Source organism: Balaenoptera borealis, assembly GCF_965194805.1.
Source record: "Balaenoptera borealis genome assembly, chromosome: 3".
Lineage (NCBI taxonomy): Eukaryota > Metazoa > Chordata > Mammalia > Artiodactyla > Balaenopteridae > Balaenoptera > Balaenoptera borealis.
The window spans coordinates 113,308,608-113,324,322 of NC_138866.1; the positions used below are offsets into that span (position 1 = coordinate 113,308,608).

The following is a 15,715-nucleotide window of genomic DNA, read 5'->3' on the forward strand; positions in this document are numbered from 1 at the left end:
GGGTTTTTACCAAAAATGAATGTTGGATTTTGTTAAATCATTTTCCTGCATCTACTGAGGTGATTTTTTTTTTCTTTTCCAGTTTGTTAATATTGTGAATTACATTAATTGATTTTCAAACATTTCTCCAAGCTGGCATTTCTGAGTAAACCCCATTTGGTCATGATGAATTATCCTTTTATGTATTGTTGTGTTTACTTTGCTAGAATTTTGATTAAATTTTTGCATTTATGTTTATGACACATATTGGTCTGTAGTTTGCTTTCTTGGCATGTCTTTGTCTCGTTTTGGTATCCGAGTAATGCTAGTCTCACAGAATGAGTTGGGAAGTATTCCTTCCTTTTCAATTTTCTGGAGGATTTTATATAAAATTGGTAATTTTTCTTCCTTTAATGTTTGGGAGAATTCACCAGTAAAGGCATCTGGGTCTGAAGTTTTCTTTGTGGGAAGATTTGAAACTATAAGTTCAATCTCTATAGTAGATAGAGTGTTATCCAGGTTATCTATTTCTTCTTGAGTATGTGTCATGCTTTTGCTTAAAGTCCTCAGGGCCTTCCCCTCACACCTACCTAAATCCTTACTGAGGCTTACAAGGCCCTGTCTGGTCTGCTCTGGCCTCCTCTTCAACCTCATCTACATGCCGCCCGCTGTTTGCTCTCCATGTTCCAGTCAAATTGGTCTTCTGGTTATTCCAAGATAACACCAAGCTCTTCCTCATCTCAAGGCCTCGGCACTGCTTTTCATTCTATCTGGAAAGCTCTTCCACAGGCTCTTTGTGTGTTTTTTTCTCATTCTCATCCCCCAGTTCTCAGCTTATGTGTCAGGGAGGTCTTCCCTGACCATTATATGCAGGGTAGGGCCTGATGGATACTCTCTCCCACAGAATCCTGTTTACTTCCTTCATAATATATATACCACACTCTGTCATTGTTTTGTTTACTTACTGTCAGCTCCCTAAGAGCAGGAACCTTTTTTGTCTTGTTCACTATATCCCCTGCACCCAGCATAACTGGGCACAAACAAGGTGTTCAATTATTATTTGTTGAATAAGTAGACATTCATCAGTCAAGCTGCACATCAGGCAGGCAGTGAGTCTTCTGTGAGCTTGCTGGTCAATCTGAGGGTTTTTTTGCTTGTTTTGGGGTTTGTTTGTTTATTTATTTCTTTATTTTTGGCCGTACCAGGTTTTAGTTGCAGCGTGTGGGCTCTTCGTCGCAGCGCACGGGCTTCTCTCTAGTTGTGGTATGTGGGCTCCAGAGTGCACGGGCTCAGTAGTTGCGGCGCGTGGGCTTAGTTGCCCCGTGGCATGTGGGATCTTAGTTCTCCAACCAGGGATCAAACCTGCGTCCCCTGCATTGGAAGGCAGATTCTTAACCACTTGACCACCAGGGAAGTCCCAGTCTGAGGTTTTCAGTCAGCCTGAGGTAGGTCAGGTAGGCTCTGAGTGGACTGGTTGCTCTGTGGGGTGGGTCTGTGTGACTGATAAGTCCCCTGTAAAGTCAGGATTCTGGGGGACACAAAGAAATGAAAAGCCGAGGCCCACCCCCAAGAAGCTTCTGGCCACCTGTCTACTTGGAGGCTCACTGCTCCCCACTGCCCAGCCAGGAGGTAAAGTGAAGGTGGTACAGGGTGAATAGGGGGAAAGCTACAGAGCATGACCCAACATCTGGCAGCTAGTCCTCAGCAACTCTGCTGCAGGGCTTCCAAACCCCATAAAAGCCTTACCTGGTGACTGCTGTGCTTAGAAGAGCCTGTGCAGGAAACACAGAGAGAGCTTTGTGGTTTCTTCCCCACCCCACTTCCCAGCCTCCCCTGACCTGGGCCCTTGCTCATGGAAACTCCCCCAGTGGACCTGGCTGTCTGGCCCCAGGAGACAGGTAGTGGTGCATGTTGCCACTGCCCGCTCACCACGGGGGCAGGACATGGGCCTGTAATTCCAGAGGCCACTCCTTGCAACTGAACCCAACCTAGGTACCCCTTTCCATAGACCAGAGGAGGCCCAGCTCTCTGGCTGAAGAAGAGGCCTTGCATGGAAGCTGGGGACTTCACAGTTAATCCCGAGTTTCCCCAGGAACACCCCCGGCTGTGGGGTCATAAATATGGCTGGAGTCCTGTCACAGATGAGTATGTGTAAGAGGGTGTCAGAACGGCTTGTATGGGAAGCAGCTGTTTGCAGTAATTGGGAAGCAGCAGCTAGACCGCCGGCAATAACCGGGCCTCCATCCTGCTCACCAACAAACTCCATGACCAGGAGGCCATGCTCCGGTGACATCATCCTCCTCGCACACTGCTGAGGGAAATGAGCTCAGGGAGGCCATCGGAGGCGGTCTGTTTACTTACAGAGACCCTGGCCGTCAGCAGCTCTTTGACCAGACATTCCCTGTCCTAGCCAGCATGAAGCAGAAATTTCCTTAAACACATTACTTTGGACTCAACCCACTTGCGCCCTTGTTTTCAATTTTTTCTTAAAGAGGAAAATTCCCAGTTCTGGCCCCAAACAGAGCAGCCCATTGATGATAGGGGGATATCAAAATATCCCCCAAAAGGACTTTTGCAGGTTAAGTTGCTCCCACCTCCCAGTCATCCCTGGAGCTGGGAGATCATCAAACCAGTTCTCCAACACCCACTGTGTGGGAAGTCAGAGGGACAGCCAGCATGACCTCTAGGGCAGACCCTCTCCTTGAAGGCCTCCCTCAGGGCCTTAGCCACCCTGAGCTCATACTCAGAGCATTTCACAACTCAGCAATCCTGGCTAGGCCCTAGACCCCTCCCTCATTCCCTCCAGGTCAGGGATATTTCAGGAGAGCCCAAGAGCTGCCAGTTTTCACAGGCTGCAGGGGATTCCCAAGATGGTCACCCCCACCTGCCCTGGGTGACAGATGCTGTCACCTGCCCTCCCCCAACCCTCTCCGTGTTATTCCTGCTGGAACTCAGCCATTCTAGAAGACTTGAGGGGACAGGGGTTTTGGAGATCTCCCCAGTCTCCCCAGTGCTCCAGGATCCTAAGGCCACTTGCACCAGGAGCACAGTGATACCCTCCCAGGAGTATCAATCATGGAAGACAGGTGCCCTCCGCCTAGAGGGGTCTGCCCACTACTGGGGCTGGTCAGACAGGCCCAGACATGTCAGGCAGCCTGAGGCCTTACCTGACCCAGCTTTTCCCTGTGGCCTGATCCTACTTAGCTCAGCGTCTTGTGACACCAGGGATGGGCTCAGGGAAGAATCAGGTCAGAAGAGGGCATTGAATCTGTGTTTCATAGTGCTTTTCGTAAGACTAAGAAAATGTCAAGGGTCCACATCAGAGAATGGGGTGGAGGTAGCATCTCACACACAGATCTGAGTTGGCAGCTTCTTAGAAGGCACTTAAGAAAGGGCCAGGGCTTCCATGGTGGCGCAGTGGTTGAGAATCTGCCTGCCAATGCGGGGGACACGGGTTCGAGCCCTGGTCTGGGAAGATCCCACATGCCGCGGAGCGACTAGGCCCGTGAGCCACAATTGCTGAGCCTGCGCGTCTGGAGCCTGTGCTCCGCAACAAGAGAGGCCACGATAGTGAGAGGCCCGCGCACCGTGATGAAGAGTGGCCCCCACTTGCCTCAACTAGAGAAAGCCCTCACACAGAAACGAAGACCCAACACAGCCATAAATAAATAAATAAATAAATAAATAAATAAATAAATAAGTACACGTGTGGAAGAACTGACCTAAATTAAAAAAAAAAAAAAAGAGAAAGGGCCAGACTTTCTCACCCAACTGTCCTCCCCCCACCCCAACCAACATAGCACCAGAAATCCCTAAACATGTGGTTCCAATTATCTCAGTTAGTCAATATGTCTACTAACACAGAATGTGTAAGGTAAGAAAGCTGGAAAGACCCTGTATCAGGACAGAAGCTAACGTTTTTTGAACATCTACTGTGAGCCTGGCACGGTGCTCAACGCTTTACACACATTTATCTTATTCAATCCTCACAACAACCCTGAGGGAGATCAAGTAACTCTAAAGGAGGCACAACTCATATGGCAAAGCTGGGACTCAAACCTGGTTCTGTCTGAACATAGACCATCTACAATTAGGCATTCCCAATTTGAACTTCTAGAAAGTAATTAACTCAGGAAATCAATCCTACTCCTTCCGTAAAGCAAGCAAGCCTGTAAATTAAAGACATGGTCATCCAACCTCTCTATTCTAACAGATGAGGAAACTGAGGCCAGATCACAGAGTGAGTCTGAGCTGAGCATAGGACAGTGGCTCAGACTTAGGTCAGTGTTTCTCCCACCATCCCAGCCTGTCTCACAGCCCTAAGTCCTCACTAAGTCAGGTGAGGGAAGGGTGGAAGAAAAGCTGTGGGCTCTGCCCTCTAGAAGACAAGACAAAGAGAAACACATATATAGCCATACACAGACAACCACACAGGCAGACATGCAGAGACACAGTTCCATGAGGAAACAGGCAAGAAGGGTCCTTACTCCAGGTCTACCCTTTTTTATTTTATTTTATTTTATTTTAATCTTATTTTATTTTATTTATTTTATTTTTAGGCCACGCCACTCGGCATGCAGGATCATAGTTCCCTGACCAGGGATGGAACCTGTGCCCCTTGCATTGGGAGCGTGGAGTCTTAACCACTGGATCGCCAGGGAAGTCCCCAGGTCTACCCTTTAGATGGCCACACTCTGGCTCTATTCTGGCCCCTTCCATCCCACACAGTGAGAAGTCCATGGGGTCAAGAGGATGGGCCCACTGGGAGCCCATGCCCCACTCCTAGACTACAAATCAGGTACATGGGACCCTATTATTTCCTGCTCAGAGCCATATGGGCAGACTTTGCCAATGGTGTGGGCACCCCTAGGCCCAAAGGGTGGCCAAGGGGTGGGGTGTATACATGGAGTTTGGACACGTGTGAGGAGTCACGCATGCGTGCGAGGCCCCTCGAGGTACAGGATGGAGCTGGGATGGGGAAGGAGAGGCTGGGGCCACTTACTCTGTGTTGCTGTGTTCCAGCACAAAACTCAGAGGAGCTAGGAATTCAAAATCAAACTCAGCCCTCCAGTTATTAGGATTGAGTCTTTCATTTAGCCGTTTGTTGTTTTGACTTATTTAAATATTTAGACATGAACATAAGCCTTCATTTGTACTCTTGCTCTGGGTCTTTCAAATGTTAGGAGCCACCCTAGACACCTCTCTAACTTCCCTGTGCCAGTGTGGGCCCAGTCACAGCACAAGCACTTTAAAGATGTCTGTTAGTAAATGAGCAAATCACTTTATGAATGAATCGAAGATTGAGTGAATGAATGCTTCTGCACAAATATAGACAGGCATACATGCTTTCAGAGACTCATCAACATATTAGTGACAAATACATGTCCACGCTCTCAAAGACACATATGCCTAAACTTACATCTACAAAGACAAGTCCATGTTTGTACCAAAATAACCTAAATGCTCACATGTGCACTTCCACCTGTAGGTAGGTGTAAACCTACTCATCTATGCAAAGACACAGAGGCCCACACTTTCCCTTGATGATACCCACACACACGAGCTTACACAGAGAGGTGGACATATACACATGCAGACAAACACATAAGTATACACTTCCCCACGGAAGCATCCAACTCCAACCAGAAATGTAACCACCTACACATACAAACATGGAACAGTCACATGAATCCACACTGATACACGCAGCTAGATGAAGACAAAGCCATAGGCCCAAGACAGACTGAGTAAGACACCTGTCCACAGAGACCCTCAGGCTGCCCTGGGCTCCCACGCTGTCTGCCTCCCTCCTCCTCCTGTCTGCCTCCCTCCTCCTCCTGTCTGCCTCCCTCCTGCTCCTGTCTGCGGCCAGAGGGGGCTCCTAGAGGAATTCCTTCTGCAGACAGGCTGAGGTAGGCTGTTCTCTCTCCTCCCCAACAGTCCAGGCCAGAGCCCTAGGGCAGAGAAGCAGATGCTGTGTGCTGGGGGGCTCCCCCTTCCCAAGTAATCTGCCCTCTGGCCCTGGCCAAGCCTCCACTGGAGGCTGGACTGTGGACAGTGGCAGAGCCCCACTCAGGTCCTGCTGTCCCAGCTCCACTCCCAACAGGAGGGGCTTAGGTCAGTCAGATTTAGGAGGGGCTGGTGAACAGTGCTTTTCCAGAGGCCTTGCTTCCTCAGGAAATGGCTCGGCCGCAAGCCTGATCTCCAAAACAGGCATAGGGTGAAAACACCTCTGCTCCTCTCCAAAAACATGGGCAGTGCCTCTCACTCAGAGCCCCTCACATCCTTCTAGCCACAACATCCCAAGGTAGTGGATAGCAAGAAAGGCCCGGGGTCTCATCCTGCTTCTGCACTGACTCACTATGTCTGTAAAACAAGCCATGTGGGTGTGATGACTTCAGATCTAGCTAGAATGCTGTATGAGTTTCAAATTCGCCAGGCAGCCTCTGCGCAAGGGTGAAGGCGCTCCAAACCCAGGGACAGTGGCCTGGTGTTGACCTCTTCTGAAGTCACAGAGTCATTGTTACAAACACAGAGCTTGTGCCAGGAGTGGCTGAGGCTGAGATGCTTGGCAGGGGGGCGAAATGGGGACTCAGGCACAGGAATGTCCTGTGTAGTCTGAAGACAGATGGCCACCTCCCCTCTCCCTTCCAGCCACTCACCAGGTCACCCAGGCCTCCGCTGGAGGTACACACAGGGCTGCAGCCCCACCCAGCCGAGCAGGCGGAGAGACAGGAATGCTGCTCAGCACAGCTGTTTGGACAGGGGAAGCTGTTTATTCTCTGATGTCGGGAACATCTCAATCAGGGGGATTTGGCTGCTGGCAGCCCCTGGATGCAAGGTTTAGAAGAAGTCAACTTAATCAGAGAAGGCTGATGGCCCAAGCTCTGAGCAGGCAGTGGGGGTGGAAGGAAGAGGCCGCCCCTCCCTGCCCCACATTCAGTGCCATGTGCACCTCAGAGCTCACCTCCTGGGTCTGCAGTAACAGAGTTGGAAGGGTGAATGGAGCTGAGTCTGAAGCTCTCATTAATAGTGTGGCCGTTGCGGGGGGTGGTGATGGAGACTTCCCGAGGTCCCACCTCCAGCATCCAGGTGCCCCCTGCTTATGAGACACGGCACAGCTAACAGTCTTCTCCTGGGGAGGGAGCTCATTTGGCATGCCTTGAGCTGGCGCTGCCCACTCCAGCCTCCCTACACCACCAGCCCAGATCCCTTTTGCTCAGGCAGCCCCTCTAGCTGCGGCCTTGCAGCTAGTCAGCTTTGGCTCTGCCTCTTTCGGGCTTTCTCACCTTGGGTAGTCACCTCTCCAAGCCTCCTTCTTCTCCTGTAAAATAAAGGTAATACTATCTGCCTTGAAAGGATATTGTGAGGATTAAATAATTCTTTCAATATGCCCATCATGCAGGAGGCACTTAATAAATGGTAGTGCCTTTCTCCCTCATTCCTTCTATTGCTACAGACCCAAGCTCTGGTTTTGCTGAGGGCCGGGACCCTCCAGTATAGTTTATAACCCTGGACGCTGGTCACATCTACCTACTGCTGCTCGCAGACCTCAGAGTGCTCTGGGGTTCCCTAGGCCAGAAGACTTTCTGGAGGAGTCCAAGTGACCCAAGGAAGCACCTTGATGCTCAGGCTGCAGAATAACCCAGAACATGGTGTTTTTCAGGTGATTTGCCCAATTCTCATTTGCACAGGTTTGAATGCCTTGTGGGTATAGTCCAGGGGTGAGGACAGTCAAAATTCATCAATCCTGACTCACACATCTGAAAACCACATCTTTCTATATTCAATAAAAGGTTTACACCAAAAATAATGGAGCACTGGGGATGACAATGGGTATAAGTTATGGACTCCCCCCTCCTTTTATTCACAGGACCCAATTTAAATTCTGTTAAAAAGCGGAATTCATTGGTCACTTAAGTGAAAGGCCTAGCTTTAGGCATGACTGCATTCAGTACTCAAACATCATCATCATGACTCTTTTCCTCTTCCTCTCTTGGCTCTACTTTCCACGGTGTTGGCGTCAGTCTGAAGCTTCACGCGGCAGCAAGACGGCATCAGGAGGAAGGAAAGTCTCTTTCCCAGCAGCCCCCGAAAACAAATCTCCTGTGGATTCTGACTGGGTCACATGCCCATGTCTGAATCAATCACTGAGGCGGAAGTAGGGGGGTGCAACTTGCTGACTGGCTCAGGCCTCAGCCACTGGTCCACCCCTAGAGTGTGTGGGTGAGAGGGGCAGTCAGCTTTACCAAGATCCAGTGAGAGTGAAAAGAGGGTGGTTCCCCACAGAGAAGCTGCGGTAGGTACCAGGAGAGTGATACGGACCACAGGGGCCAAGAACAACAGATGTCAAACAAAGGAAATCAGTGGGTCAAAAACTATGACAAATGCTTTTCAAGCACCTTCAAGCCCTCTAAAAATATTATTGATGTGCTAGTTTTAAATCCCTAGACACCTCTGATAGACAACGTGTTATAGACCCATTTGGGATAGCCTGGACTTGCTTAAGAACAGTAAAAAAAAAAACCACACCTTTCAGCTGGTCTGCAATCCATACTTCCCAGGAATTCAGACTGGCCTTGTCTCCTTCTTGTCCCACTAGCAGGCAGTTTAACTGAAGTGACCAGTGTTGCCAGGGCTGGAAGGGTCTGTCAGCACCACAAGCTTATTTCACTGAGCCAAAGGGGTATCGGGTATCAAGCAAACTCTGACTCCAGTGGCCCCAGCCCTCTCCCCCTACCTCCTCACATGGTCAAAGCTCCTCTCACCCTTGAATCTCCAGTGATTTCTTCCTCTCTCACCTCTCCCCCGCCCCCTCCACCACCCCCAGCTCCACAAGTCTTACTAAAACCTGTTCTTAAGAAAGGCTTCCTCATCAGTCCTTCACATGTGTGTATGAATAAGCATCAAATCAATAGTTTAATCTCTCAGGACCATTTGCATTTTAAGTCTGAGCCTTTCAAATGAAACTTTTAAAAGACTCTGTTCTGCCCACCCCACTCTACTGCCAAAAGGTACTTTTGGTGACAGAGAGCAAATGGGACTCCCTGAAATCAAGCAATAAATGTCCACAAAATTCTCTGAAACCCTCACCCATCCGTATTGGCTTGCCAGTGAATTTTTTCTCGTCTGTCTTCAGTCACCTTTGCTGACATTACCCTCTACCATGGCAAAGAAGTTTCTTGTATCCTTTCCTCCATTTATTCAGTCAACAAACTTTACTTGAACTTCCACCATGTCTTAGATACTTGGGTTTACAAAGATGACCTAGGCCCTGCCCTCAAGCAGCTTGCAGTTAAATTTTAGTGCAGGAAACATCACCTTCACCACCAGATTTTTAACACAAGCAAAGCCTAGCCCAGTGGCTGGTATAGAGTAGGTATTCAGTAAATGCTGCTTCTCCTTCTCAGGGCTGCACTATGTGGGCACTGCAGTGAATACTGGAAATTTTCTAAAAACTCTATCCAAGTGGATAAGAGTGCCAGCAGGAGTGGGTGGAAATGGTGGTTTCCATCTCGCTTCAGAATGTCACAATTTATTTTGGATGTCCCAAATGTCAGGTTGGAGATTCACACAAAGGAGAGGGTCTTATTCTAACCAGATCAGGGCTAGAGGCAGCCCAGGACACTGACTGCAGGGTGCACTGCCCCAGACAGTTTGGAAACAAACAGTAACCCATCCAGAGGAGAGAGACTGACAAAAGCAAAAACAAACAAAGGCCAAGAGATGGAAAACTCACGAGGTGGGGCAGGGTGGAGAGGAGGAGAGTGGAGGGCTGTGGAAGGGGCTTAGGGAGGGGTGTGGTCCTGGTCTTTTTCTGGGGAGCCAAATCCAGCTCCTGCCCAACTCCCTGCCAAGAATCACCATGGCAACGGGGAGGGTGAGTATGGCTGATTCCAAGCCAGTACAAACCTCCTGGGCTTAGCAGCAGGAATGGGCTCAGATGCATGCGGTCATGTTCTAAAGAAAAATATCTGAATTGGGCTTTTAAAATCACAACCTCCCCACCCACTACTGGTTCTGCAGACAATCAGTGTTTAACAAAATGAAAAGAAACAATAGTGAACCACATCCCTACTCCACATCTCTCTCACATACACATATACACTAATCCAAAGCCTACAGAGTAAAATCCTTCCTTTTGTGGCGGAAACTGACAGCTCATTGGATTCTTAGCCCTTGTCAGAAGCAGGGACCTAGCCTGTGAGAGGTCCACTTGCCACCTCCCAAAACTGTTCCCCCTGACAGTGGCATCGGTGACAGAAGGCTGATGAGGTTGCTTTGACAAGACCAAGGCAGCTGGGGTTCTGATGTGAGGTGGCTCCAACTGAACCACCATCTGGTCTCGTCTGCCATCAGCCGCCTGGGGAAGCTCTTGGCCCATAGCGGGTTTGTCAGCAAGGAGACTGGTGCTTCCTCCCCCATGAAAGTGTTTGCAGCATGAGCCCCCTGAGCTCTCAACCCCCAGAACCCAATTTTGCCCTTTCCTGAGCTGGTTGGCCTAGGGGGTCTGCCTTAGATGTGGGGTCGGTGCTAAACAGAACTGAGCCTTCAGAGTTTGTCTCCTTCCTGCCTCTCCATTCCCAGGTACCCAAGGATCTCACACTATCCCCCATGACCCTAGTCCACTACTCATAGTAGGCACAGGGCCTAGAGTCCCCATTACGAAAAGGATTTAATTCCCTTTAAAATTAGAAGTGGGGGACCTTCCTGGTGGCGCAGTGGTTAAGAATCTGCCCGCCAATGCAGGGGACACGGGTTCAATCCCTGGTCGGGGAAGATCCCACATGCTGCGGAACAACTAAGCCCAACGCACCACAACTACTGAGCCTGCGCTCTAGAGCCCGCGAGCCACAACTACTAAAGCCTGCGTGCCTAGAGCCCGTGCCTAGAGAAGCCACCGCAATGAGAAGCCCACGCACGGCAACGAAGAGTAGCCCCCCCTTGCCGCAACTAGAGAAAGCCGACACACACAACAAAGACCCAACGCAGCCAAAAATAAATAAAATTTTTAAAAATAAAATAAAATTAGAAGGGCGAAAAATGAGCTTTTAAGTGGTAGAAAACATTTTAGTACATAAGAGTAATACATTCATCTTTATACCAACACAGTCCTACAGTATAATTTTATTTATTTATTTATTTTAATTTATGTATTTTATTTATTTATTTTTGGGTCTTCGTTGCTGCGCGCAGGCTTTCTCTAGTTGCGGCGAGTGGGGGCTACTCTTCGTTGCGGTACACGGGATTCTCATCGCGGTGGCTTCTCTTGTTGCAGAGCACGGGCTCTAGGCGCACGAGCTTCAGTGGTTGTGGCACGCGGGCTTAGTTGCTCTGCGGCATGTGGGATCTTCCCGGACCAGGGCTCGAACCCGTGTCCCCTGCATTGGCTGGCGGATTCTTAACCACTGCGCCACCAGGGAAGCCCCCTACAGTATAATTTTAGATTTTTTTTTTTTAGAGGAAGGGGCCCATGAAGGCAAAAGTGCCCAGGGCTCATGAAAGTCATAATGTGGCCCTGTCCTAGTCTTCCCTCCTGTCCATTCTAACCCTCTAGGCTCCAGGAATTTCCTTCCCTCATATCAAAATGTACCTGTCCCATGGAGCCCACTAGCTTGGAAGCTCCTGGAGGACAGGACCGTTCTTCATCCATCCTCATGTCCCCATCATATGCCCAGTGCCTGCCCCACAGTCACATCAGGTATTATACAACCTCTTTTTTTGGGGGCGGGGGGTGGGAGTGGGAGGGGACAGAAGCCTCAGAAAAAGGGGATTAGGTTTTAAATAAATATTGCCTGAGAACACCTGGAAACTGTGCACATTTCACATCTGTGCAGTCGGACTTTGTTCACATCCCCTATGCTGAACTCCATGGAAACTGCTCCGGCCAAGTTCACCAATGATCTCCAACTCAGTAAATCCAATAGAACTTCTCAGGTATAATCTCGATTGCTTGGCAGCATTTGACAGTGCTCACCAAGGCTTCGTTTTTCACTTCTGTGACACTTCACTGTTCCAGGGTCCCTGGGCATTACTGCTCTGTCTCCTTTGCATGCTCATCTCCTCTGCTGGGCCATTAAAAACAAATAATAACGATAATAATAATAGCAGCTGAAACAAATCAGCTACTTGCTCTGTGCTAAGCTACTGTAACCATCAGTTCTTTTAATCCTCAAAATAATCCTAAATCCATTCTCCAACCACCAGCCAGAGTGATTTTTCTACAAACCAAATCTGATCATATCACTTCCTTGCTTAAAATCTAATGGCTCTCCCCAGCCCACCACTTTTAAGGTCTTTCATGATCTGTTCCCTGCCCACCTTTCCAGCCTCATTTCCCACCACAGCCTCTTCCTGTAGGACCCTCCTGCTTTCAGCTTCTCCAGCAAGAACTCTGGGTCTTTGCGCTGTTTGCACTGCCTGAAACACTTTTCCTCCACCTCTTAGCCTGACACCAATGTCTCTTTCAGGTTTCAGTTGAACGTCACCTTTCCTGGGAGCCCAGTGGGGCTGAAGAGCTTGATGCTTACGAGACTGACACTGAAGCCAGGTTCAACCCCCAGCTCTGCCACTTCCTAGCCATGTAACCTTGGGCAACCTATTCAGCTCTCTGGGCCTTCACTTTCTTATCTGTTGTGAGGATTAAAGAAATCAATACGTGTAAGGTGCCTTCTAGGCTCCAGGGTGTCACCTCCATATTTCCTGACCCCAGACCGTGTTACGATTCCTTGCCAAGTAGCTTCCAAAACTCCTTTATGATACCATATAATGCCAACTTCACTCCTGAGAATGTCTGTCTGTCTGCCTACCTTGCTAGACTGTCAGCTCTGTGAGGGCAGGGGCAGTTTGACCTGATTCTGCTCCTATTTCTAGTGCCTGGCACACAGTAGGGGCTCATATTTGCTAAATCAGTAACTATAAATTCAATGCCTACAGATATCCTGGAGATATATACTCTCCAGCAAACGGCCACCTCGAACAAGGAAGGATAAAATTTTTCCCAACAATGAATACACAGCAGCCTCGTGCTGAGGCTGAAAGCAGTCACAAAGGCAACTTGGAAATTAGGAAAATACCTTTATTATTTCTGAAGTGCTCCAATATTCAATGTAAAAACCATGATAGTGGCTTTTTCACAACCTCACAAATTATAGAAAAGTGAATTTCCACATTCTTTACAGAAATCTCCCCCCTAAATCAGATAGGGCTCCATGACAGCTGACACGGGGCAGGAAGGAGGGGCAGAGAATACAGCAGGTAGAACCAGGGCTCTCTGAGCAGCCTGAGGCTTTTCCTGAACGTTTAAAGCCCAGGCTGAGTCCCAGAGACTTGCGGGCCCTGTGAGGGAGGCTCAGCCCACACACATCTGTGGCACACCGAGGCAGACCTCTATCTCAAAGGCCAGCCGCCCACAGAAGGCCTGCAGTGTGGCACTTGTGGCTAACAGGCCACAATCAAGGCAGGTTCGTGAGAAGGAGAGCAGGAGGCAGGCCTGCAGCTCAAATCCTTCTCTCTAAAACACGGCCAGGAAAGAGGCTGGGGACACTGGCCAAATGGTGCTCTAGGTTTAGAAATTTCCCCTTTTACTCAGCTCACAAAGACAAATTTGTCAAATAGCTACTTTTAAAAAAAAAAAAAAATCAGAAAACAAACATTTGGTTCCATTTCAGCTGTAATCAGCAGTTGGTAATTTTTAGAAAAAGATGACTTGAGTTGCTCTTTGTTTTCTATCAGTTCTCTGACTCCTTCCTTTCTCATCCATGGTTAGGGCAGAGGGGTTACAGCTGTAGCAGAAGGCCATCTGTTGATGTGAGAAAACTGTGGAAGTGTTTTGCACTCACATACAAAGGCTGATGGAATTCAAAACAATCCCACCGATTTTTATGGGAAACATGACTGTTCCTCTAGGGTATCTCAAGTCAAAACAAGGCAAACGCCTAGTGATTTATAGTCCCTACTACACATTTCCGCCTTCCAGAAGGCGTTAGAGAAGGGCCAAAGTCCGCCAGAAGCAGTTGTAAACACCCCACTGACAGCTTGGACACTTTGTTTTTAAATGCAGCAGGACTTTCTCCTTTGGCCCTGGCAAAAAAGCCAACTCCCTAAGACTATTTAGGAAGGCGCAGACAGGAAATCTCCCCCAAAACCTAAGAGTGAGGGGCCAGTAGCCTCCGTTGACTAGTGTGGCTGAGAGCATCATCAAAGGCAATTGATACATTTATGGCATATAAAAATTGTCCTGTGGTCCCCAACTGGCCCCCAGGCTTGACCTGGCTGGATGTGAGGCCCGGGAGGGACAGAACAAGTTATCATAAGGCACATGGTTGCGGTGGTCCCCACACCAGGCCCAGAAAGATCATCTCTTCACGCGATTCCAAAAGTGTTGGAAAGCTGAGGAGTTGATGACACTCACTATGAGCAGCAGCAGCAGATACAGGGTTATCATGACCGTAAACCAATGGCTGGAAACCCAGGAGAGCTGGCTTGAAGCCCTGCTTCAGGGGGAAAAAAGAGTTGATGTTGGAACAAAGAGAAAAACATATTTTTAAAGTGTATGCAACAACTTCTGGCTCAAAGAAGATGAAATGATCAATTTCATCCTCTGAGTGAGCCATGAAAAGAAGCTTTGTGCGTGCTCCTTTGCTCAAAAAATCTGGGGCTGGGCTTCCCTGGTGGCGCACTGGTTAAGAATCCGCCTGCCAACGCAGGGGACACGGGTTCGAGCCCTGGTCCGGGAAGATCCCACATGCCGCGGAGCAACTAAGCCCGTGGGCCACAACTACTGAGCCTGCACCCTAGAACCCGTGAGCCACAACTACTGAAGCCCGTGTACCTAGAGCCCGAGCTCTGCAACAAGAGAAGCCACCGCAATGAGAAGCCCGTGCACCACAACGAAGAGTAGCCCCTGCTCACCGCAACTAGAGAAAGCCGCGCACAGCAACAAAGACCCAATGCAGCCAAAAATAATTAATTAATTAATTAATTAAAAGAAAAAAATCTGGGGCTATTTGCCCTGGCGCTGACACGCCTTTCACCAGAACATTTTCTAAATGTACAAAGACAGCTATGCAATGAGCTCATCCTGATCTTTTCTTTTATAGCTCCTCCTGTACCTTTCATAACCTGTCTTTTCTTAAGCAAGATTTTGGTATCTAGAAGGATGACCTCACTAAGGGTGCCTGACCAGATGACAGGGCATCTGATGACAGTGGCAGGATATTCAGCAAAAGTCTTTTCACTTTCAGACATGCACAGGTATCATTCTGAGCAGGGGAAATCCTCTTTTGCCTGCTGGGAGATGATCTAAACCATCCAAGTGTGCACTAGAGAGACACTCCAGGAAGAAGTGGGAAAGGAATGGAATTTTCAACTTGAAAAAGCCAGATGATTTTAAACCAAAGGATAATGTCCCCCTAACTTAGGAACCCTGTACATATTTACCAGATTTAAGGAGGGAGGATTTTACTAGATACTGAATTCTGAATCCACTGGTGTGTACAAGTAGGAGTCAAGAGTATTAACAATAACTCTTCTCCTGTCTTACCTGCGCACCTGCTGCTCATTCCCATGAGAGACTCTACCATGGACCCCAACAATGTGACAAAATGTCAAAGTGACCTGCAACCCTGGAGAGCCCTGCCATACCCCCGAAAACACAATGCTGAGATGGCATGAGGAATCCACCACTCTCAGGTTCTTAGGAGCTGGAAGGCCTCATCTGCTGTTGGATTCAACA

General features: G+C 48.8%; 1 protein-coding gene across 14 annotated transcripts in view; it reads right to left on the reverse strand.

Moving 5' to 3' along the window:
* The window catches only part of PARP16 (poly(ADP-ribose) polymerase family member 16), a 37,199-nt gene that overhangs the window by 2,342 nt on the left and 19,142 nt on the right, over positions 1-15,715 (reverse strand). For 3 of the 14 annotated variants that reach the window (XM_082383456.1, XM_082383461.1, XM_082383460.1), the window contains 2 exons: positions 14,393-14,474; positions 13,041-13,780 (listed from right to left, as the gene is read on the reverse strand). The exons of 3 other annotated variants lie outside the window; for them this stretch is intronic. In XM_082383456.1, coding sequence (XP_082239582.1) covers positions 13,673-13,780; positions 14,393-14,474 — 190 coding nt within the window. In that variant the 3' untranslated portion in view covers positions 13,041-13,672. Of the gene's footprint in view, positions 1-7,268; positions 7,304-7,338; positions 8,193-13,040; positions 14,475-15,715 lie in introns of those variants that run through there. 8 more of the 14 variants (XM_082383464.1, XM_082383457.1, XM_082383462.1 and 5 more) reach the window with 7 other exon arrangements.